The sequence below is a fragment of the Gadus morhua genome, chromosome 15 (genome assembly GCF_902167405.1).
Source record: "Gadus morhua chromosome 15, gadMor3.0, whole genome shotgun sequence".
NCBI lineage: Eukaryota > Metazoa > Chordata > Actinopteri > Gadiformes > Gadidae > Gadus > Gadus morhua.
Window position 1 is genome coordinate 2333760 of NC_044062.1, and position 24137 is coordinate 2357896.

The window sequence follows — 24137 nt, forward strand, 5'->3', positions numbered from 1 at the left end:
ATCGTCATCCGCTTATCCGGGGTCGGGTCGCGGGGGGAGCAGCTCCAAGCAGGGGGCCCAAGACTTCCCTTTCCCGGGCCACATTGACCAGCTCTGACGGGGGGATCCCGAGGCGTTCCCAGGCCAGTGTTGAGATATAATCTCTCCACCTAGTCCTGGGTCTTCCCCGAGGTCTCCTCCCCACTGGACGTGCCTGAAACACCTCCAAAGGGAGGCGCCCAGTGGGCATCCTTGCCAGAAGCCCGAACCACCTCAGCTGACTCCTTTCTAAGTAAAGGAGCAGCGGCTCTAATCCGAGTTCCTCACGGATGGCTGAGCTTCTCACCCTATCCCTAAGGGAGACGCCAGCCACCCTTCTGAGAAAACTCATCTCGGCCGCTTGTACCCGCGATCACGTCCTTTCGGTCATCACCCAACCCTCATGACCATAAGTGAGGATAGGAACGAAGATCGACCGGTAGATCGAGAGCTTTGCCTTGCGTCTCAGCTCTCTTTTCGTAACAACGGTGCGGTAAAGCGAACGCAATACCGCCCCCGCTGCTCCGATTCTCCGGCCAATCTCACGCTCCATAGTACCCTCACTGGCGAACAAGTCCCTGAGGTACTTGAACTCCTTCACTTGGGCTAAGGACTCATTTCCTACCCGGAGTAAGCAATCCACTGGTTTCCTGCTAAGAGTCATGGCCTCAGATTTAGCGGTGCTGATCCTCATCCCAGCCGCTTCACACTCGGCCGCCAGCCGATCCAGTGAGTGCTGAAGGTCACAGGCCGATGATCCAATGAGGACCACATCATCTGCAAAAAGCAGTGACGAGATCCTCAGACCACCGAACTGCAACCCCTCCCCACCACGACTACGCCTCGATATCCTGTCCATGTATATCACAAACAGGATTGGTGACAAGGCGCAGCCCTGGCGGAGACCAGCACCCACTGAGAACGAAACTGACTGGCTGCCGAGGACGCGAACACAGCTCTCGCTTTGGGAGTACAGAGATTGGATGGCCCTGAGGAGAGACCCCCTTACCCCATACTCCCGCAGCACCTCCCACAGTTTCTCCCGGGGGACCCGGTCATACGCCTTCTCCAGATCCACAAAACACATGTAGACTGGATGGGAAACTCCCAGGCCCCCTCCAGGATCCTTGTGAGAGTGAAGAGCTGGTCCGTAGTTCCACGTCCGGGGCGAAAACCGCATTGTTTTCAGCCAATCAGAATGGCTGTAATGTTGCGCATCCGTGAATTCTGAAAAAATCAACGCAAACTTTTCAGAGAAGCAAGACGCCATTGAACTAGAACCAGTGAGCGACATAAAGTTACGAACCAAAACCTTGTTGTTAACCTTTATTTTCCATTTTTGAAAGTGTTTTATGTTACCGATCCGTCTATAGAGATAGACTGTTTTATTTGAACTTTGATATTGTTTTTGGATTGAGAAATCGTCGAGTGACCTGAGAGTTCTGAAGCCACGTTACGATCGACGAGAGAAGATGGCAAGCCTTTCCCAATAGGAGCTGAACTACTATCGGTTGGCATCTCCCAGATTCATCTGCCTTCTGGAGGAGGACACACGCTGTTCGAATCAGATTTGCGGTAGGACCATGCGGTTTTTGGTTGAAAACCAAAAAAAAGGACTGTTGAAAACCAAATATCTGATTACTTGATTCTAAATAGGCCTATTGCAGCTATTGCAGCTATTGACATATTGAAATTATTGAAACTAATTAATTACAAATTAGAGCATAATGATGTTGACATGGGAATTAAAAATACATTTACTACTAATTACATGTAGGATTTAAAGAAAATCTTGTTGATAATGATTCAAAGGAACTCTTATTTAAAAATAAGATAACCATTTAATTAAATTGAGTTAACTCTGAAACTAGAAACTAAATATAACTTTAAATGCAACTTTATAGGATACCTCACTTGAAGAATTTCCTTGAATTTAATTGATATTTCTGACAAGAGATTTACAAGTGTTCCAATTGCATTAAACTGCAATTGTTGTTAATCAATGTATGTGTATGTAATGTAACTGTCTTCAGGTACCACTTTTCTATTTGTTTACTTTTCTACAAACTTATATAAACAATCCGGCATTTAAAACTTATCTGATGGTCTGTGGTGTTATTTTGCTGTAATTACTGTGTTAACTTCTATTCCTCCCTGGGGCCTGGGACTGGTCCTAATTCACTCTAATTTAACTACAGCTCGTAGTAAATGCTACATCTCCTGGTTGCCTTAAATGGGGTGCGAGTCGATGGTATCCTGTAAAACTTCAGCGTTTCGTTAGTCTTATTAAAACGGATTGTGCAACCAACCGCACAACATGACATGATTGCGGCTCTTGTAGCTCTCGTCTCTTTCTGCATGACATGCGCGTATCGGGGACTGATGTAGACTGATAATCCCTCAGAGTCCTTGGTTGCTAAGCGACGTCAACGTCTTTGGCAGACTATTTTTATTAGCTGATCAACACTACGAATGCTGGTAACAAATAAATTGTAAAAAGACACGGTGTAAATGTATTTGGCCATATGCTAAAGACGTGTCTAGTTCACCGTCATGAAGGCTGTGTTCAGTAAAATAAATAGTGATGTTTTAATAATTTGCATTGATTTCATAAAAATCAACAAGCCTCTCCCTGTGTCGTTGTGTGTGCGTGTATCCGAGGTGCGTGCGTGCGCGGGGGGTTCTTGATTGACCGATTTTCGAATACTATTCAAATACTTCTCAGCGAATATTGAATAGTATTTTTTGCCAGAAATGCACATCCGTAGTACTTCTCATTTTACATAAGTGGAATGCCAGTAGAAAAACGGTAGGTGCCAGTATGAACTGGTAATTACCATTTTACATGAGTGGCATGCCAGTGGAAAAACGGTAGGTGCCAGTATAAACTGGTAATTACCATTTTAAATGAGCGTCCGGCTGTTTTCAAAAGCATCTGTCATTTCAAAAGCAACAACAAACAGATCACACATATCCTAACAACAGAACGGACAAGAGAAACATATGAATCCCTTTATTTATGGAGTGTGATATGGTGTCAATAAAGACCAAATATATATAGCTTTACATTTACGGCAATACTTGTCTTGAAATTATACGGAGGAGGCTGGGCGTGCTGGTGTCATTGTTGGTAAGGGAAGTTACCGTTCCTGAATGGCAGTTAGCGTTCCACCTGAACGGCACGTGCCGTTCCTGAACGGCATGTACCATGGCATGTCAGTGGTCGCGGTGGTGCATGCAGAAGGCCAATGAACGATCTCGGTGCTACTGCTCAATGGAGGGAAATTCATTATTTTCTGGTCCCAGTCTTTTTATGCCCTGGATTACACATATGTTGTTTGTGGATTTAAATTATAATTTTTGGGGGCATCCTGTTCCAGAACACCCGGAGATGAGGTTTTGACTCAGTTTCACAATCGGATATGCAGAGAGTAATAGACAGATCAACAGGTTCCAGAATTTCCCACCGGGATAATGAAACTGTAGACTGCCTAGACAGGCAGTGTCCATTGCACACAAAACCTTTTAGAAACTGTTGCATTTCTTTGCCTACCGTGAATTATACAAGGACAGTAATGAGCTATTTCTTCCTTCTCAGAGACCCACCAAGCGTAAACAAAAGTGGAATTCCCTTGAAAACGGACATATCTGTTGCAGAAATAAAGATATACAGCATGTGGAACATTCTGCGACAGCTCAATATAAATACTTTTATGTTTGTTCGATAATTGTTGATCGGCAAAACCTTTTTTAGAAGTTTATTTCTGAATATAATTTAACTTAGTACGTGATTTGACAATGTAAAAATAGCCTACATGTCCTTACATGACTTCATTCAGAAGTCAACTAGCAAGTCCACCTTTTGACTCTGTCAATGGTTTGAACTAGCTGTAATGATTGATTGATAAAAAAACTCCTCGTGCGGAGTGTTCTTATAACCACCTACGACGTGAGAGGGACTTGTGTGTGCATGATCAATGATTTAGTTTCTGTGACTTGACAAAAACAAGTGGCTAGAATTAGCAAAATGTACATGCAAAGAAACCCTTATTTTCTAGGACTCTGCCAGCAGGAGAAAGTTTGAAGTGGTTACAGTGAAAAGACATATGCAAATAAATATTCGGACAACACAATCACAAGGAGAGATCCAAAGTTCTGTGCAGTACAGCAGAGCCGACAGAGAGAGTCCGGGCTGAGGGGGAGTCTCCCTGAACCTGACGGCTAAGGTACACTCCAAAGGTCAGCTAGAGAAAATAAAGAAATCACAGAAGCACACACACACACACACACACACATTATGCAAAAGCCATTGTCTGTAGATGCACGCCACATTGTGCACGTGGCTGTATAATCAAGTAGGGACGGTTTGGACCAACCTTCCCCGAGCGGCAGGCTGAGAGAGCCAGAAGAGGAGCCTTGCTCTTAGCCCCAGTGTCCTGATCCACGCAGATCATCTGGCACCTTCCACATCGACCTCCAACCTTAGTGTTTAAGAAGCACATAAGCGCACTATGGAAGCCCTTGTTGTATTGGATTCATCTTTTGTGTTTTTTGTCATGTATCCATGCAGCCCCACAACCATCGATTCATTCTGTCATTCATTCATTAAATGCAATCAGATGCGTCAGCTCACAAGAAATTGAGCGTTTCCGATGATCAGCTGCGACCAAGAATCCTCTTCGAATGGCTCCACTCCAGCAATGACCAAATTGGCTCGAAAGCGGCTGATGAGATCCTGTCTCTCGAGAGGCTGGCCGTCTTCCGAGGATTCCTGTCTGTTCGGCAAACAGCGGACACAGAACGTGGAAGACGGCATATCCATTTCCATTTGTTGTTAATCTCAGAGCATTGAAAAACTTATTTTGTGTTAAAACCAAATTAACCTGCTTCGAATCTGTTCCTGGATGAGGTCCACGCTGGCCTGGTTGATCAGGAGATATTGAGCTTCATTCACAAGGGAAAGCACAGCAGTGGAGGCTGCGGAAAGGGCAACAGCGTGCATTACCACAATTATTCGATGCAGTCCAGTCGTTCCCATATTTCACTTTAGTACATCACAGCGATTTCAAAGAAATGGAATAAAATGAGCAACAACTGATTTTACATCAGTTCTCTTTATCAATACAAAACCATTTGTAAGTAAAACTAAATCAAAACTTAAAATGTAGTGGATCTGACACCAAGCTTTTGATAAGCTTTTTGTAGTTTTACCTGTGTTCAATCTTTTCTGCCCTCCTCGGATAGAATCAGGACTTTGTCGTATCAGACGGCAGGGCTGTCCCAGGAAGTCGGAGAGCCACGTCGCGGCTTCGTCCCCGGAGTCCACTGTCTCCACCCTGGAAGAGGAGAAGGTCGGTGAATATTGTGTCCCAGATTCTATGAGGATCATTTGGCCCTCAGATGGGTTTTCCAGGGCACAACATGTACCTTCAGAACGTCATTATAGTCCCTTTACTTTGGACTTGTGTCAGAAAAGTATGGCAGAAAAGAGCAGTAAATACTGCACTTCTTTTGTAAATAATTCGGCTCTCTATTCTTCAGAGCAAATTTAGCAAACGGAAAGCTAAATTGCTTCAAATCAGTTGAAAGACTAATGCTGTGTGATGTTATGTCACAAATATTATATCAAATACCACACATTTAGAAAAGGCCAACTAACCTGTCACCACAAACTTTGCTTTGACACACCCTTTGAATTGTCTTCAACGTAGCTGCGCTTTCCAGCGGTACCGAAAGGTTCTCCATCCCTACAGGCAGAGTTCAATCACACAGCATTGAGGGACAGGAGCAGAGGCAGTGGTTTGTTTGTCAAACGTTTCGTGTCGGGGTACGACCCCAGTGCACGCCCTGACCTGGTGCGCTCAGTGACAGCTGCCCCAGGGGGAGCTCGACCCGCGGTAGGATCTGGCACAAGCGCGGCTCCCTCTTCTGGCTCAGACAGACCCCGTGGCCGTTGACCACCATCCAGCTCCGGTCGAACAGCAGCCCGGAGGCTCCCAGCGGCCAGTCGCACACCTGGCAAACAAAAAAGGAAGAAAAGAAAGGATAGATGGTAGAAAATCGTTGAAACTCCATGCTGTTCGTGGCATTCCTATAATGAAACACATCCATCCTCGCTCTGATCCTGACAGGACGGGAGAAACATCATTTCGGGACTGGAGACTTCGCCGCAGCATCGGCCGTCGGTCGGTGCCGTAGCTCAGCGGTTGGTTAATGGAGCCAACAGCAGAAACTGCTGATAGATGCACGGTTATGATTGTACTGTTACAGCACATCAGTGTCTCGGATGGCAATGTTGGAGGCCCATCCTACATCCTGCACATAATATGATGTCACACATCGTAAAGCCTCTAAAGTACATCTGCCGACACTGCTCTAGCAGTGTATACGTTGTTGTCACAAAGGTCAGGATCCTATACGTGAAGGGTTATTACATGCTTAAAACCTAATTTATACATTGTCATCAGATGGGTCTCACTTTGGGTTAAAAGTGGGTGGGGCCAGCAGCGGATTGGATTAAGGAGGTGGCTTCATGTAGTAGGAGGGACGATTCATTGAGAATAAGGATTCAACGTCATTGATGACTTTCAATTATGTAGTGGTAAATCTTACACTGGCAACATGAAAATGCGCTGCATGTATAACTTATACACACAACTAGTTTCATGTGTTGGCATTCTGTGAAAGATGTGGTGGACACAGACCTCAAATGCCGCACACGATTTGACAGGGTAGATGTAGATGTGGGTCAGTGTGTAGGGGTTCTTCGGGAGGGTCGTGTCTACAGCGCTACTTGGTCGTACACATCCCTCCAGTGATGGTTCTGCTGGTCTGCGCGTTTCAACTTCCTGCTTAATGCCGCCATTGGCCGACAGTTTAATTGAACGTTTCTGATGCGAGTTTCCACAAGGCCCAGTCTTTGTTTGTCGTAGGTTTTCGAGCCTCACTCGGTCCACTCGGGGCGGCTTCTCGACAAAGCAGTCCACAACGAAGCTCAGGAAGGTCTGACAGTCGTCGAAGGTCGACATGTAGCCGAAGGAGACGCGCACGGAGCCTGTGGGCTTGCCGTCCACCAGGTCTATGCTGTCTCCACAGACATGGCCGGCCTGGCACGAGAAGAGAACACAATCACATCTACAACCATATTTGATTTTTTTAAAATTGGACTTCCATTTCACCCGAAATCCTATTTTGTTTTTTCTCACCTTGAGATTGTTTTTCACCTCTTGATCGGTGATATCCAGGAAGTGCTGGCAGGCCCCGGTGTTGCAGAAGCATCCCGTGCGCAAATGTATGTTGTAAAGACTGGCCAGTTTATCCACCTGAAGTCAGTGTAAACATGAGCCCATTCGATTCTTAATTAGCATTGAGTATTCAAACATAATACCCATAATCCCCAAATGTAAACAAACAGACATCCGAATCCAGACAAATAATCAATGCTGCCAGCTAACCTCAATCGAACGACTTTATCAGACGTGCATATCGCAAAGCCACATCATGAGACTGCCGCAACTTTTGTGAGCATTAGAATGTTCGACATTGTGTTTGTGGTAATGGTCTTTGGGTCAATGTTTAGGAATGAATCTTTAAATATTCTGTCATTACGGGAAGACGGTGTTGTTTGAAACTGCCAGTGTTTCTCATGCGGGACATGGAAAAAACACGTTTTTATTAGCCTTTGTTTTGGTATGTTCACATTGTCTTGAGTCAACCTGATATTAAAAAAATTATGCATTCTAGTGCAGAATACAAGCCCTATTGAATTGAAAACTTGTATTGTTGATATTAGGACGGCAACGGCATAACAGAATGTATTTTGCATTAATGATTTTATTTTGACAGGGGAAAAAATAAGAATGAAATGAACAAACTGCACCTGGGAGTAACCAATTATGTGTCCACGGCAGTCCAACAGGTTGAAGTTGAGGATAGCCCCCTGTGTGTCTGGACTGTCAAACTGGCCTTGGGTGTACATCTGAGCCACGGGGTGCCCGTTACCATGGCAAAGACTGGAGAGCAGCATGTGAGTGTAGCGTGCTAGGCCGAAGGCGTGCGGCTGGATGTGGTCCATTCCTCCTGAAGACAGCGGATACAGAGAAGGGGCTGTTTGAGTATCCTCGACGCTGATTATAAACACACACTTCAAGGCCTGTTTGTGTTTACAGATCCATTTCCCTCCTCCCATCTGTCTAGCTTCCTTCTTCCTACCTGTGATCCTCTGCAGGGCATCAAAGCTGTGGTTCAGGGCAATAATGTCCAAGAAAGAAACACTGCCGTCTTCAAACCTTTAGTTTGTAGAAATCAAAAAACGAATTATAATAAAATGTTAAAAATACATTAATAAACACTTGAATGCATTCAAAGCAAATAAAAAGGGAAACGATGTTTCCATAGCTAAGAGCTACCCATATGGTGCAGCCGTTTGTGTGTGTGTGTGTGTGTGTGTGTGTGTGTGTGTGTGTGTGTGTGTGTGTGTGTGTGTGTGTGTGTGTGTGTGTGTGTGTGTGTGTGTGTGTGTGTCTGTGTGTTTACTTAATTCTCATCACCTGTCACAGACGTTCGCTGTGGGCACAAAGTAATCTTCCCCAGCCAGGTAGCCAGCTGCTGTCCCCCCGCCGAAATAGCACTTCTTCAGGCGGGCCGCGGCCTGGTTTCGCACCAGCAGCGCCCCCAGGCCCGTGGGGAAGCCAAACATCTTGTAGAAGGAGAGCGGGACAAAGTCGGCGGCGCAGCTCTGCAGGTCCAGCGGGGAGCATCCCACGTGCGCGGCGGCGTCCAGCAGGACGAACCAGCGGCCGGGGTGGTCGCACGCCGGGTAGAGGCGTCTGGCCCGGATGCCCCGCACATGACCCAGGGGGTACTTCCTGCCAGAGAAGTTGCTCTGTGCGGGGTAACAGAACAGGTGTGGCGTCTGACAGGCAGCGGGGCCGTCATGACCCCCCACGCCCTCCACTCCGGCCCTCGCCCGGCCCTCTACCTCGCTGGGGGACACCGGGATCGGGAGAGCCCCCTGCGCTGAGGCCGGGCCGCGGATGCCGACCACGGAGGTGTGATTGTCGGTCAGGTAGCAGAATAGACTGCCTGGCTCGGTGGCAGTTGGGGCGCTCCACGGAAAGGCCTCCGACACTAACTTCAGGCCCGCTGTGCTTCCGGAGGTGAAGATGACGGAGTATTCCTCAGGGGTGGTGTTGAAGTGCTGCAGTATCCTGTCAGGGGGGGGGGGGGGGGGGGGTCGTATCATGTGACTGTTTGCATAGTTAACCCAGTGCAAATGCAATGCAAACAAAGTTAGTGATCTGGTGAGCAGGTTGTAGTCCCACCTGTATCTGACACGGTCAACAGTGTCATGGGTTAATGTACTGCTGGGGTTGTGGCTGTGGGGGTTTCCTGTGTGTAAATATGGTAAACATGTAAACACACATCAAAGATCAAGTAAATCTGAAATAGTGATTTGTGGGGGTATACTGGTAACCACGTATTTTGGGTAACGTCATAGTTTCGCATGGGACAATATTTAATAACATAGTGTGGCATAAAGAGTACATGGCTACAACTCAACTTTTCTTACCATATACGTTCTTTGAAATGTCGAGACAAAACTCCCTCACTGCTGATTCGGGATACAGAGTTGCGCCTGCGTGGTCCAGGTAGGTGACTCCTGCATGGAAACACCAGACAGGCTTTAAACACGCAGAGTCCCCCAGAACACGCTCCACTTTATAGCACGCAAATTACCTTTAATCCTGGTAAACTCATTTTTGATCACGTCTTCCAAGTTTTCCGAATAACCACTGGGACTGCAAATGTCCCTGAAAGTCTCAAGAGAGCAGAGATTTCTGAACTCCATTGCATACGTTATTGCCGCTTCGCAAGTTGAACTCCTTGTGTTTTGACAACCATTTGAGGAGAGTGTGTCAAGCCAACTCGGTCAGGTCAATGTCCACGTTGATACAACGGCGAAACCTGGGTTTGACCAAGATCATGTCGAAACAGTTTTCCTCGCATACCTTCTTAAATCAATGATGGCCAATAGGTTGCGTAAAGGGACAACTTTTAACATATGTAGCCTATGCCTCTACACTGGGGTAGACCTCAACCGGCTGTGTTCCGTGTGCAGTGTATGTTGTGGATAAACACTATACACTATAACACTTAAACAAAATACGAGAGGTCGACAAGGACAAGGTTTCAGAGATAAAGACGTTATTATCACTTGAACAGAAGTAAACACGAAACCTGAGTTGGTTTGCAATGAGTTCCTGATCTGGCATCAGGCTACAGGTTATTTTCTCAAACGGTGTGGCTTCCACCTACATGCACTGACGGTGCACTACAATCACAACTCTTTATGCATCGCACTCTGACACCTCCGTGTCCCCCATCCCAGTTCCCCATTAATAAGCAATTCCTCTGAATTCTCAGTACATAACAGTGTAAAGGAGTTACATCTTAAACATTACAGTAATATCATATGGAGGGTGGTAAAATACTACGTGATCAAACGTAGTAAAGTTGATCAAACGTGATCAACTTTATTAATTAAACTGATTAAAAAGAGAGATAATAAACCATAATAAATAATGAACCACACGATGAGCCATGTATAATCAAAGAAAGATATGACTACACAGGCACAATGACAATCTACTAAGACAATAAGCATGCATTCCAACAATTGACAACAACTGTATGTGGTTGTGAAATACATTCATGAAGCAGGCAGTGTTTGACTCTAAGTGTCGTATTAACTAGTTACCTTTTACCTTTTCGTTAGTGTAGGCAAAGTGAGAGACAGACCGCAGGGGGCGCCTTTCTCTCTCCTTCGCTGCCCGGGTACATCTCTGGATCAGCAAATGGCGTAAATGAGGGACACGGGAATGCCCCTCTGGGTGTAGTCCTTTGTTGACCTTTCCTTCCTATGGGCCAGATAATGTCTCCTTTATGACTCCATGTGGTAAATACATTAATTCAGCGTTTAACATTTAGCTTTAATTGTGACAATACTTAGTTAACCTTAACATATAACTGAACTGAAAGATAGACGAAGATAAAGATGTGTTAAGGAGCCCCTAACAAAGGATTGTCATAAAAGACAAATGGAATTCCCTTGGAATAGGGCCCTGAGCTGCCTTTTCCTTGCCTTTTCCTCACTGGTTTAAAACATGTAGGGCAGATATGACTTGTACTTCTTCTAAACCTCAGTCATTTACTCCCATATGTACCGTAGGGATTGCCTACCATCGCCCGTCTGGAAGTGTATGAAAAAACAGAGGAGAGAATAGTAGCACAAGTCTTGCGGACCAGCTATGGAGCAATCATAATACTATGCTAACTAATTCCCCTCTTCACAATCGCCCAATCAACTCTGCATATTTTCAATTTCGAACACATACTTTCCAATTACTTATTTCTGATAAGCTATTCTCCACTAATGTAAGTGAGCGTTGATTTTAAGTTGTGGATGTCCTTTACAACTGCCTTTGTAACATTTATAATAACATAATTACTTTAAATTAACGGTGCCCCTCTGTGGGTAATCAATGTATTCTAATCCGGGTTTAAATATAATCCCAAATGGTGTAATCCTTTGTACAAAAAGATGGAACCACATAATGTTGTCTCACATGGCTAACAGTATTTTAAAAAGACCAAAGAAAAAAAGAATTTGGGCCTACCAAAATATCGCATTTGCACGCATGCACACACACACACACACACACTCAAACACACACACACACACACACACACACACACACACACACACACACACACACACACACACACACACACACACACACACACACACACACACACACACCAACACACACTAACTCAGACACACATAGAGCCACAGTCCTCTGGATCTATGATTCCAAGCATACTGTAACCACCATCAACTGTTTAACACATTGAGTGTCTAATGAAGGGTATTGATTATAGACCCCTATAGGGACAGCTTCTGTTTGGGCTCTTCTTGGGTCTGGGGGTCATCTTCTGCCAGCCATGGCCCCACAGCAGCCAGCATTGTCTGCGTGCAACGCAGTGAAAAGTAATTAAATATGCCACTTATGCTTGGCTGAACCATTTCCCCTTACAATGTGGGAGGCAGACTGAATACATGTTTCTGCGCAGAAGGGGTTGTATTGTATCCGCGATGGCCTCATTAAGGGCTGGGGCCGAAGGCCTTGACGTTGGGGGAGGGGTCGTGTTGGGGAGAGAGGGGCCAGAGCACCCCATGAAGACATTGTGCTGAACAAAACTGAACACCTCAGACATCACAGTGTCCCCTGGTCCCCCCCCTCCCCCAGCTTTTTCTTCTCAATTAGTGCCCAAGGCTGTCTTGTGCAAAAGAAATGAGGATTTTTACACAGAGGGATTTATTCTTAAAAAAATTAAAGGGGAAAGCAGACTTTGTTGAAACAGGAAGTTCATTGAGAACCTGGTGATCAGCACAGCGGTCATGCTGGGTTGTCTGTCACACAGTTACACGTGATCTTCCTTCTTTCCTTCCAAAAGTTCACATCCTTTTCTTCCCTGTGATCATCCAGCAGTGCTTCCCTTGAAGCAGTGCATCGATTGCAACCTTTTTTTTCTCGATTGTTTTTTCTTTAAAGGCACCTCTGAATGTGTGTGCGTCTGTTTGTGTGCGTGTGCTGTAAAGTGTAACTGTAGCCCGGTCATCCATGCTGGCCGGCGCCCAGAGCAGAGAGAGTCTCCCTCGCTCTGCCCTCCGGCCTCGGGCGCCCGGAGAGGAAACGCCTCCTGCGTGGAGCTGACAGGGAGCATTAAGGCGAGGGATGCGGGTTCACTTGCCCTGTGTAGGGGCTTAGCACCGGGGCTAAGCTGAGGGACTAATAGCAAAGCCAGCCCTGCTCCAGCCGCCCTCCGAGGGCATTTGGGAGCCATCTGGCCACACTCGGTGGCAGAAGCCAACAACAAAAGAGGGGGCAGACCGTTCGCAGCGAGCGACGGACTGAAAGGTGAAGAACATTCGCTCAGAAGATACGGCAGCCAGGAGAGGCGGAGAAGGATACGAGAAGTTGAGAAGGAGGAGGAGGTTGGTACTTTTTATGCTTCTCATTCTTGGTGTATTACAGGCCCCTGCAGCCACATTCAAGATTTAAAGGATCAGGCGCCTAACTGATCCTGTTTCCGTTGTTGAAAGACCAGAATAGGATTCTTATATATATATATATATATATATATATATATATATATATATATATGAATGTGTAATTCTTCTGCAAGATATGAGCAATGCGTTGCTTTATTATGGGGTCATTGTGCATTTGGTATAGTCCAAAAATATGGTTGAAAGGGTGGCAGGGCCGACAGCCACCAGAAAGGACATATTTGTCCCTTTCTAGTTTGCACTAGCAAATTAATGAATGAATGCTCCATAAACATTTCCACTGTATTCTCTACTTAAATGTGTGTAGTACACATTTGGAGATGATAGTACTCTTCCATTCAGGTCACCATGGCTATGTCGAAATCTAAAATTAGATATGAACACATTTTTCCAGTTATCAATGGTACCATTGATAACTGGAAAAATGTGGTCATGTCTAATTTTACTGAATTACATCGCTATGTATCATGCTCTAATAGTAGATTATTTCCTCAAATGTATTGGTTTTGTTATGCCCAACAAGAAATCGTATGGCTAGACAAATGATAAATGTTTACCCGCTGTGCTTCCTAAGGGCCTTGATACAATAACAGAGAACTACACTAATGGGGTATTAGAAGATATTATTTGCCAAAATATATTCACGGAAAACTCTTTCTTTGTTCAGCTCAGGGTTATTGTTCTACTTATTGCCCGAGTGTGTGTCTCCTTGCATTGCATCAAGTGTGTTCAGTTCAGTGTGGTCATCATGGGCTAATGTTTGGTGGTCCTTGTTTTGTTCGGAAGTCTTGAGCGAATGCTGACGTGCCAGGGGTGACAGAAATGGGTCAAAAGGGTTTTAGTATTATCTAAACAAATCCTGCTCTATAGGATTAGGCCACCACGGCAATGTTAGGATGAGGGTTCCCTTTACCCTAACCTTGTACTGAGACAGACAGACAGACAGACAGACAGACAGACAGACAGACAGACAGACAGACAGACAGACACACAGACACACAGACACACAGACAGACAGACAGACAGACAGACAGACAGACAGACAGACAGACAGACAGACAGACAGACAGACATACATACATTCAGTTGGGGGTGAATGCCACCGAACTGTAAGTTAGGAAGTTAGGAAGTAACTGTGATTACGATTCTGTGGCATTGTATTAGTAACAGCAATGTACTAACATCTTCGTCATATTTGTTCACACACCCACCCACACACACATACAAAGACGCACACACACACACACACACACACACACACACACACACACACACACACACACACACACACACACACACACACACACACACACACACACACACATAAACGCTCATAAAATCTCTTGTAGTTATTGGCTATAACTGGATTGTCATCATTGCACAGAGGGTGAGAGAGTGTTCAATAAAATGCGGTCTGGCAGATAGCAGTGTGGGCAATGTCATAAGGTGCAGTTAAATCAGAGGATATTGACCAGGTGCAAATGGCCTTGTACATATACTTCCATTTCATTCTCCGTCGCAATTTACTAATGTAAAAAGCATGTTATTAATATTTTATTTGACCATGGCTAAATGTCATCCGTTTGCTGCAAAGAAAGGACACATACACAGCTCTTAATTGTATTGCCGTTTATCAAATATAATCACGTGGGCCATGCTTTGGCCACTTTAGTGGTCGGTTTTTTAGATGTGGAATGGGGATAGGGAATTCATTGTTCATTGTTTGCTTGAGTATTTTATAGAGTTAAAGGTCAGATATGATATCATTACACGAAAGATAGAGTGATTGTATTGCTTGGAGGATTAAATGGCCACACCGCAGTGCCCTCCACCAATGGTGTATCCCCAGATTGCATCATCCCGGTTCCTGGAAGAATTTGTGTAATTCGTGTTCGGCTATAAATTCTCTCGCTAATTTGGGAAGAAGTCGATTCAGCCGAATTAGAACATCAAGACGCAATTAATGTAGCCATAAATCAAGTGGCAAATGAATCCAGACCAACACAGTTTTCTATTTTATTTGTTTATTTCCCAATAATCATATGCAAATTGAAAGTATTGGTTTGGCAGGGTCTGCTTTAACACCATTTTTTATTGACCCCATAGTACATGAATGTTTATAAGCTGCCTGCTAACCCTTTAATGTAATAGGGCTTGTACATCAGAATTCCTCATGAAAAATGTAGAGGAATCAGCACAGTTGTGGTCCTGTATAACCCTACATCAACACACATTGTGCCACATTTCACTGGAGAAACCCTGTCGCAGTTTCCCCATAATGACAAATAATTTCACGATTAATTATTAACAATGACCAAAAAAGCACTAACATAATGAATGACATTCCAAAATGGCGACGGCCATTGCGGTGTGACGTTGCGATGTAAAGCCCTTTAAGTAACGCAGCCATCTGTTGAACGAGTTCGCTAACGGCAGCCACCCCTCAACACTTACACCCACAGACCCCGTCCTTCGTCTTAATCCCTGAAACATGGTGTCATTCACACAGTGAGACCTCTGTGTGGTTTATGTTGTTATATCCGGAAGCAGTTCTCACTTGCTCCCCGTTCCCTGGGGAACGGTGTCTTTCTTTATGTCTGAGGTCAGGAATCCCTGTCGCTGAACGTATAACACGGGTACTTCTTTCACACACCGACAAAACCGCGGGGAGACGAAAGTAATCAAACAGGTGTGAGGTGTGAAAAAGGATGGTTGGTACCTATAGGATGAGGAAAATAGCTTGCTCTCAATAAATAAATGATGATCCTATTTTGTTCCATTGCCTTAGTATCGAGGGTCATCACAGAGTCACACGTAGCGCTGGCAACTCCATATGGAAATCATAGCTCGCTGTGTCTCTGACCACACACAGCAACACACCATGAACACATCGAAACATAGAGAGCCTCACTTTATGAGAAGTGGAGCGCACGCGCTCACTCTTTTGACAAAGCAAACTTTTCACTGTTCGAGTGTCATGGGAGCATGTTAATACAGTACGACTCCCCAAGGGCACTCACAGAGTGTCCTCACATCCCCCCGCCTGGAATACGCAATATGGAAGAGAACGTTGCTTCCCCTTCGCAGGGGGTGATTGCATCAAGATGCTAATGTATTGAGCCTCGAGTGAGCCGTCCTCTAAACTCTGGTGATGGCGGTGGTTCATTTCTCGGCTCTGTCTCCCGCTCTTTGCAGAGTGTTAACGCTAACGACTGAGAAACAGAGGACATGTCTGATATGGAGGAGCTGCAGGGACCGGAGGCGGGCCCCAACGTCACACTCACCCTGAGGCTCTTAATGCACGGGAAGGTTTGTGACAACGTTTAGTTTCAATCTGCCCATTTTATGAACGACTCATTCTAAACGGGTCGAATCCCATCAGCGGCTCAGATAATAAGACATGCCTTTTTTGTGCTGCCGTATAATCATGCTTTTTTCAATCTCATCTCTATTCACAGGAAGTGGGCAGCATCATTGGAAAGGTACTGGAATTTGATTATTCTGTCCAACCCTGTTGTTGTCACAGTTCTTGAGAATACTTGGATCATCTCTGGTTTACACAAAGGATGACTGTCAATACAATCTGACTGTCAAACAACTGTCTAATAATTATGATTAAATGAATTCATTATTTGTCAAACTAACATTCATTGGCTGGTGAAAAGCCGCCCTCGTTCATTACTTTCATATCGACATCCCATAAATGACATGGTGCCATGAAGCGTCTGATTTATGTCTTCTTCAATTCTTCCAGAAAGGAGAAACGGTGAAGAAGATGAGAGAGGAGGCATGTTCATTATCCGGCAATAGGCACCAATTACACCAAAATAAAAGCCCCAAAACATTCCAAGTCAGGCGTTTTAATTGGTTCATTGTTATTCCAGAGTGGAGCTCGCATCAACATCTCTGAAGGGTCGTCCCCGGAGAGGATCGTCACCATCACAGGCCCCACTGAGGGCCTCTTCAGGGCCTTCTCCATGATCGCCGAGAGGTTCGAGGAGGTCTGTGGCAGAACATCTAAACAGCCCTCGTTACACTCCCAAACAAACACAGGATTCACCCCGTGGCTTAAGACTGGATTTTGCTAAGGCATGACTTAAGAAAGAATTGGTAGACGAAAGTGAACTCTGCGCAAGCCGTCTGAAAGCCCTGTGCTCTCTCCCACTCCGGAACCCTCCCACAGGATATTACTGCGGCGATGACAAACAGCAATGTGACGAGCAAGCCGCCTGTCACCCTGCGCTTGGTGATCCCTGGGAGTCAGTGCGGCTCGCTGATTGGCAAAGGAGGCTCCAAGATCAAGGAGATCAGAGAGGTATGCACAGCTCCTCGTTTCTCCCGTCTGTCATCCGACTTTATATTTCCCTGTGGATGGATTTATTGATTTATGACTCTCCCCAAACAAAAAAATCACGGTGACAGAATATGATCCTCGACTTTAGCTCCCTATCCAAATGCGTTTGTTTTCTTGAAATAATAATGATTTTGTTTTTAAATAATTATGTTTATGTCCTTAAATACGTCGGGACATAACTTTCCTTCATGCCTAAATCGGTCATAATAAGTCATATAAATGTATGCCAATAAGGCTTTCTTACCCCTTGTGTTCGATGTGTTTTTTCCCCATTTCTTCCCCTTGTGCGGTCTGCTCCTGTGGCCTTGTTGCAGACCACGGGTGCCCAGGTGCAAGTGGCAGGAGACATGCTGCCCGACTCAACAGAGAGGGCTGTCACCATCTCCGGGGCTCCGCAGGCCATCACCCAGTGTGTGCGACACATCTGCTCCGTCATGCTGGAGGTAACAGAATGTCCCCGCAAAATGTAGTCATCCTCCCTTTTATAATCACTGCAGTGTGAAAGAGTTGTCCAAACCCCATACCAACAACGACCAAACCACAGGGTTTGTGCAGTAGCTAATTGTGTGAATGTTGATTCGTTGTGTTGTTGTTGCATTAACTGCTTTGCCTATGAAAGACGTTCTCTCTTCGAAAGAACGTTCTTTAAATTCTATCCCTTTTTGGGGGAAATGTCCTATAACATTTAGTAAACTCTCCCTTTATAGAAACAAAAATATGAAGTCAATAAGCATGTAATCCCTTACTTGCTAAAATAGCTGGGGCTGCGTTTATTCCCCTCTGTAATTTACAGCAGTATATAAAATGTGGGTTAATTTCATCCTCCAGTCACCCCCAAAGGGAGCTACTATTCCATACCGTCCTAAGGGGCTGGCTGGAGGCCATGCGGTACTATCTCAGCAGCACGGCGCACCAGTAAGTATCCCTGCGTTGTCTGAACACTACTCTCCCATCAGCTTCCTCAGAGCTCATAATCCCCAGGATCTCTGTCAACTCGAATATCAATTAGATGTGTTGGCTGCGTGGTGACCAACAGAATGTCATATATGTATTCACCACCAGAGGGAAACCTTCCTATTTTAGTACAACAGAAACACAAGTTCTGCTGACTTCTGGTAGTAAAAAGATAAATAGAAGTTTAAAAAAACAACAACCAATCAATTCTAAATTTGAAGCACAGCTACAAGGAAAAAGATGATGTGTCTGGCTTGGCTTCTGATTAGTGCTGTCAGTTAAACGCGTTATTAACGCGTTAACGCAAACCAATTTTAACGTTTTTTATTTTTTTTTGGCTCAAAACAAAGAAGCAGTAGCCCGACTGCTATGTTCAAGGCAGTATGTTTGTATGTTCATCGTTTAATTGCACTATAGGCTTTTTTTTGTATCGTCCTGTTTTGATCAGTAAATGCCAATGTTGTTATCAATAAAAAAACATTTGCACAAGGCAAGCCGATGTTGATAAGAGCATTAAAATGAGAAAATTTAATGGGACAAAGAAACCAAGGGATATTTAGCATAGAAAAAATATTTGTGATTAATCACGATTGCTCGCTAATATAGTTAACTATGACATTAATCGCGATTAATTATTTTAATCGCTTGACAGCACTACTTCTGATGTACGCTACTCCATATTATGTCTAACAACATGTAGGCATTCTAAGCCTTACACATAACCAGTGAGACACCTCATATTATGTAGCCTACATAGAATCGACCACAATAAGGAAATGTTAAGCAACACGGTAAATAGATCCAAATGTAATATATATAGAAACATATTCGACATAGTGAAATCCACTGGTGCAGCATTCTTATCATATCGCAGGATTTATAGTAAGCTGATTGAGGCTAAATCAAGATTTACGGCACGAAGCAGCCGGCAGAAAGCATAACCGTAATGAAACGGTACAGAATGGTCGACCTGCTCACAAATGCTGGCGTGCTGTATTGCTAGACTTGTGAAGTGGGGGGTATTTGATTGATGTCAAACTCAGCAGTAGACTTCGTTGTAATACTTTTTGTGGCGCTACAAATCTCCCAGAGACAAAATGAAACGAAACGAGAAGAGCAAAACGGTTCTGAATGAGAAAAATCAATGTCATCATAACAGCAATTCATTCTTATTTCTTTTGTGTGTGTCTCAGGCGTTCGCCATCCCAGGTCATCCGGGGCAGTATGCCTTCCCCCATCAAGATGTAAGTGTGTGTTTGGTGGAGCGGTCCACTCTACATCTGTTCCCGATGACCTAGTCCTGCCCATTCCTCCCGAGTTACCACCGCACCCTCTGTGTCCCTCTTACTCAGCAAGAACGACCGATGAACTCCCTGTTCTGCTGACGTTACTAACACTAACAAGCCGCTGCTGCACGCTTTGATTGATCACATATCTAGTCACAAACACCACCACACTGACCCTCTAATGATACAGAACAATCAGCCCCTTACGCACCACCATAGACAACAACACACCACTGTGCTTTTCACCGTGAACTGCCACAATAACTTGATTCTTTCGGAGAAAATCTGAAACCTGCACATCTCTCCGCAGTGACACAATCATCCATCTCGTTTGTGACCCTCTGATTGGCTCTCTGTTGTAGTTTTCGGGCGCCTCTGAAATAATCCAGTTTGATTGGTTAGCTCTAACTTCCTTCCTACCCTGCAGTTGACCAAGCTTCACCAGTTGGCTATGCAGCATATCCCCCTCCCCTCCCTTGGGCAGAGCAACCCTACCTTCCCTGGTACGTACCCAAGGATCCCTGGGGAAGTCCATGTCTCCCTGTCTCTCTCTCTCTCTCTCTCTCTCTCTCTCTCTCTCTCTCTCTCTCTCTCTCTCTCTCTCCCCCCTCCTCCCATCTAACCCCTCTGTCTCTCTCTCTCTCTCTCTCTCTCTCTCTCTCTCTCTCTCTCTCTCTCTCTCTCTCTCTCTCTCTCTCTCTCTCTCTCTCTCTCTCCCTCTCTCCCCCCCCCCCCCCCCCCTCTCTCTCTCTCTCTCTCTCTCTCTCTCTCTCTCTCTCTCTCTCTCTCTCTCTCTCTCTCTCTCTCTCTCTCTCTCTCTCTCTCTCTCTCTCTCTCTCTCTCTCTCTCTCTCTCTCTCTCTCCAAACATATGCTTCCTTTTAAAATCACACCATCACTGAACCCCTTCTGTCCAAGGACGTCCAAGTCTGTTTACATTGTCACAATAACAATTCTGCCTCCTGTGGGTTTAAACGATTATGCAAATAGCGTTTATTTTTATAAACATAGGTAACCTCTAGATAATTCTCTTACCACCCCCTTGGAGCTGTAAATAGATAGTAAATAATATATCACGTACTCTTACATGATGCTGCTATTAAATCTGAGAGCACACAAAGTAGCTTGTAGAGACCAAAGCTTTGAGAGGGTGAATCGTTTCATAGAATATTGTATTATCCTCTGCAGTTATTTGCTATATCAATGATAAGAAGATTGCAAATTGTAAAAAGAGAAAAGATAACAGTTTGAAATAGAAATGTGCTACAAATTGAAAGAATATTTTCAGCCTGTAAATATCATCCAATTTCTCACTTACAGTACTTAAAACCCCCAAATTCACAATGCCGTCTGCCCAATTCCCTTCATAAATCCTGAAATGTCCCTTTTCCCTCCCTTTCCCTCTTCTACATGTCTCCCTTAATTCTAACATTGTCACCCCCCCCCCCCCCCCCTCCCCCCTATTCCCATCCTCAAACATCCCATCGCTACATCCAACAACTAATTCAACTTCCTATGACTACTAACTACGAGACAGCACTCTGGATTATCTAAGCAACACAAGAGAGCTTTTCTTAATCCTGAGAGGTAATTTCGATAAGCTGTTTGGGGTACACAAGAGCTGTGTTTTGCTATCAAAGTGCCCCATTGGTCTTTGTGTATTGAGCCCTGTTGTGTGTGTTCATGATATTTTTGCTGCTTACCGAATGCATGTTCTTTAGTAATCATTCCGAGTGCATCGGGGGAACGAGAGCCACAGAAAGATAAACCAAGTCAGAGCGAACAATGAGATCCATTAGCCGAACACAGGTGTTACTTTTCACTGTCTCGCTTTGCAGGATTCGATGCTTCCGCCCCGACTAGTTCACAGGAGCTGGCCATACCGAACGATGTGAGTGACCCTCCCTTCTGAGTTCCACTTAGACGCACATCACCATGACACCCCTTAATGGTATCTCTCCCTGTGAAGCTCGAACTTGCCCTCCCGGGTAATGAAGCAAGCCCTGCCGTCCGTAGATTTATAAACAAAAACAGTCCAACACAGACGCAGTGTGCTATTAAGCTCTGCAGATTTCCTTTCAGAAACAAATAACACTTAATGGGGCCTTAAAAACGGAATATATACAGATTGCCATTACAGGTCAAAGCTGCACCAAAGAATGTCTCTTTAGGTGTTTAGGATCATTTAACTGTGTATAATAGTTTCAATAATATACAACAATAACATATCATTATAACGTTTGCAATTTGGTATGCAGTGTAGGTTTGCAATTAAAAAGACAGCATTAATTCAAGGTGTTGTTAAATGTCACAGTGACAGTATAAATCTATTTCTAGTGATTATTTAATCTCTTTTGAACATGATTAAATAAATGCTGTCATTCATTAACACCCAACAGGCTCCCATTTATTATGGTGCATGAATGCAAATGTCAATGTTTGCATTTCATGTTTTTTAAATGGTGACAAAAAAAACCAGTAGCGCTCGTAAGTCAAATTAATGTTTTACAGCAATATGTGCCCTCATTACGGTTTGATTCATAGGTCTAATCCAGGCACTGGGGCAACTGTCTAATTGTCTGCTTTGTAAATAGTGTGTCGAACCAGGCTTATTTTTACTCTCCCGCTCTGCCCAGTTCATTGGCTGCATAATCGGAAGACAAGGCAGCAAGATCAATGAGATCCGCCAGGTCTCTGGAGCCCACATTAAGATAGCCAGCACATCTGATGGCTCACCCATGCGGCAAGTCACGATCACGGGCTCCCCGACCAGCATCAGTGTGGCTCAGTATCTGATCAACGCCAGGTAAGCCCCCCCCCGTTCTCCGCCTGGCCTCGCATCACAAACCACACTTAAAGTAGCCTGGTTCTCGGTCGGGCTGGGCTTGAGTTAGCTGCTGGTCACTGCTCCTTTTCTACTTGACAGCATGGCAATCCATATGTTCACTTCTGTAGTTTTTAACACCTAACATTCCTCCATTAATTCACTTGTTTTCTCCCCCCTCTCCCCCTTTTTTTGTCTCACACCCTTTTTCTCTCCACTGTCTCCCACCTCCACCGCCCCCCCCTCTTCTCCAACACTCCCCCGTCCCCTCCCTCTCACCTCACCCCCCGTCCCCTCCCTCTCACCTCACCCCCCTCCCTCTCACCCCACCCCCCTCCCTCTCACCTCACCCCCCTCCCTCTCACCTCACCCCCCTCCCTCTCACCTCACCCCCCTCCCTCTCACCCCACCCCCCTCCCTCTCACCTCACCCCCCTCCCTCTCACCTCACCCCCCTCCCTCTCACCTCACCCCCCTCCCTCTCACCCCACCCCCCGTCCCCTCCCTCTCACCCCACCCCCCGTCCCCTCCCTCTCACCTCACCCCCCTCCCTCCCTCTCACCTCACCCCCCTCCCTCTCACCTCACCCCCCTCCCTCTCACCTCACCCCCCTCCCTCTCACCTCACCCCCTCCCTCTCACCTCAACCCCCCGTCCCCTCCCTCTCACCTCACCCCCCTCCCTCTCACCTCACCCCCCTCCCTCTCACCTCCCCCCCCTCCCTCTCACCCCACCCCCCTCCCTCTCACCTCCCCCCCCTCCCTCCCTCTCACCTCACCCCCCTCCCTCTCACCTCACCCCCTCCCTCTCACCTCAACCCCCCGTCCCCTCCCTCTCACCTCACCCCCCTCCCTCTCACCTCACCCCCCTCCCTCTCACCTCACCCCCCTCCCTCTCACCCCACCCCCCTCCCTCTCACCTCCCCCCCCTCCCTCCCTCTCACCTCCCCCCCCTCCCTCTCACCTCACCCCCCTCCCTCTCACCTCACCCCCCTCCCTCTCACCTCACCCCCCTCCCTCTCACCTCACCCCCCCCCCTCCCTCTCACCTCACCCCCCCATTCCCTCCCTCTCACCTCACCCCCCTCCCTCTCACCCCACCCCCCTCCCTCCCTCTCACCTCCCCCCCCTCCCTCTCACCTCGCCCCCCTCCCCCCTCCCGCGCTTCGCCTGCTGTCCCCCCCCCCCCCCAGCTTAGAGATGGCTAAGTACACCATGCAGGCCGCCTCGTCCATGGCCCCGATGGACCTCAACATGAGCTTCCCCCAGGGTGCCCAGGTGGCCGTCTCCTCGCCTAGCTCCATGGCCATGCTGGGCGCGCCGCCCTCCTCGGCCCTTAGCGTCCACTCCCCCTCCGCGCTCGCCGCCATGCAGGGCCAGCACTACGCGCTGCCCGTGTCCAGCCTGCTCGGCATGAAGTCCCTCCCCGTGCTCACCATGCACCCGGCCGCTGCCTCCAGCCTAGCCCAGAGCCTCTCCCACTACACGGCTAAGATGCCTAAGTCTGAAAGGCAGAAGTTTGCGCCCTATTAATTGTTAGCCATGGATTGTTGGGGGGGGGGGGGGGGGGG

The 24137-nt window shown here is 46.2% G+C and overlaps 2 protein-coding genes across 4 annotated transcripts; one reads left to right on the plus strand and one right to left on the minus strand.

Annotated features, from left to right (window-relative positions):
- Positions 1 to 3016: 3016 nt before the first annotated feature.
- On the minus strand, positions 3017 to 10295 carry mocos (molybdenum cofactor sulfurase). Of its 2 annotated transcripts, none has more exons than XR_003979679.1 (15): positions 9757 to 10295; positions 9590 to 9679; positions 9342 to 9408; positions 8568 to 9227; positions 8230 to 8306; positions 7898 to 8097; positions 7224 to 7340; positions 6723 to 7124; positions 5871 to 6033; positions 5678 to 5765; positions 5230 to 5354; positions 4906 to 4995; positions 4652 to 4793; positions 4395 to 4499; positions 3017 to 4262 (listed from the first exon to the last, which is right to left on the minus strand). XR_003979679.1 is itself a non-coding variant. In XM_030379429.1 (15 exons), the coding sequence occupies exons 1-15, from the start codon at positions 9866 to 9868 to the stop codon at positions 4152 to 4154; spliced, it is 2553 nt and encodes an 850-aa protein (XP_030235289.1). In that variant the 5' UTR covers positions 9869 to 10284; the 3' UTR covers positions 3017 to 4151. The 2 variants fall into 2 exon arrangements, 1 of the variants encoding a protein (XP_030235289.1); XM_030379429.1 differs by having other exon boundaries at positions 4902 to 4995; positions 9757 to 10284.
- A 2123-nt stretch (positions 10296 to 12418) lies between these two features.
- Positions 12419 to 24127, plus strand: zgc:110045 (PCBP_like_KH domain-containing protein). 2 transcript variants are annotated; one of them, XM_030379461.1, is made up of 13 exons: positions 12419 to 13078; positions 16349 to 16462; positions 16612 to 16635; positions 16908 to 16940; positions 17038 to 17154; positions 17337 to 17468; positions 17822 to 17950; positions 18336 to 18422; positions 19655 to 19705; positions 20175 to 20250; positions 21585 to 21637; positions 22383 to 22552; positions 23760 to 24127. In XM_030379461.1, exons 2-13 carry the CDS (start codon positions 16382 to 16384, stop codon positions 24097 to 24099), a joined length of 1293 nt encoding a protein of 430 aa, XP_030235321.1. In that variant the 5' UTR covers positions 12419 to 13078; positions 16349 to 16381; the 3' UTR covers positions 24100 to 24127. The 2 variants fall into 2 exon arrangements, 1 of the variants encoding a protein (XP_030235321.1); XR_003979686.1 differs by lacking the exon at positions 20175 to 20250 and having other exon boundaries at positions 12423 to 13078; positions 23760 to 24042.
- Positions 24128 to 24137: the final 10 nt, after the last annotated feature.

Excerpts from the sequence above, each read along its gene's own strand:
- mocos (XM_030379429.1), bottom strand. The coding sequence starts at position 9,868 with ATGGAGTTCAGAAATCTCTGCTCTCTTGAGACTTTCAGGGACATTTGC. Across the intron at positions 9,680-9,756 it reads TGAGTTTACCAGGATTAAAG|GAGTCACCTACCTGGACCAC; the intron begins GTAATTTGCGTG and ends GTTTCCATGCAG. Across the intron at positions 4,500-4,651 it reads TCGGAAACGCTCAATTTCTT|GTTGGAGGTCGATGTGGAAG; the intron begins GTGAGCTGACGC and ends TTAAACACTAAG.
- zgc:110045 (XM_030379461.1), top strand. The coding sequence starts at position 16,382 with ATGTCTGATATGGAGGAGCTGCAGGGACCGGAGGCGGGCCCCAACGTC. Across the intron at positions 19,706-20,174 it reads ATGCCTTCCCCCATCAAGAT|TTGACCAAGCTTCACCAGTT; the intron begins GTAAGTGTGTGT and ends CCTACCCTGCAG. Across the intron at positions 20,251-21,584 it reads GAGCAACCCTACCTTCCCTG|GATTCGATGCTTCCGCCCCG; the intron begins GTACGTACCCAA and ends CTCGCTTTGCAG.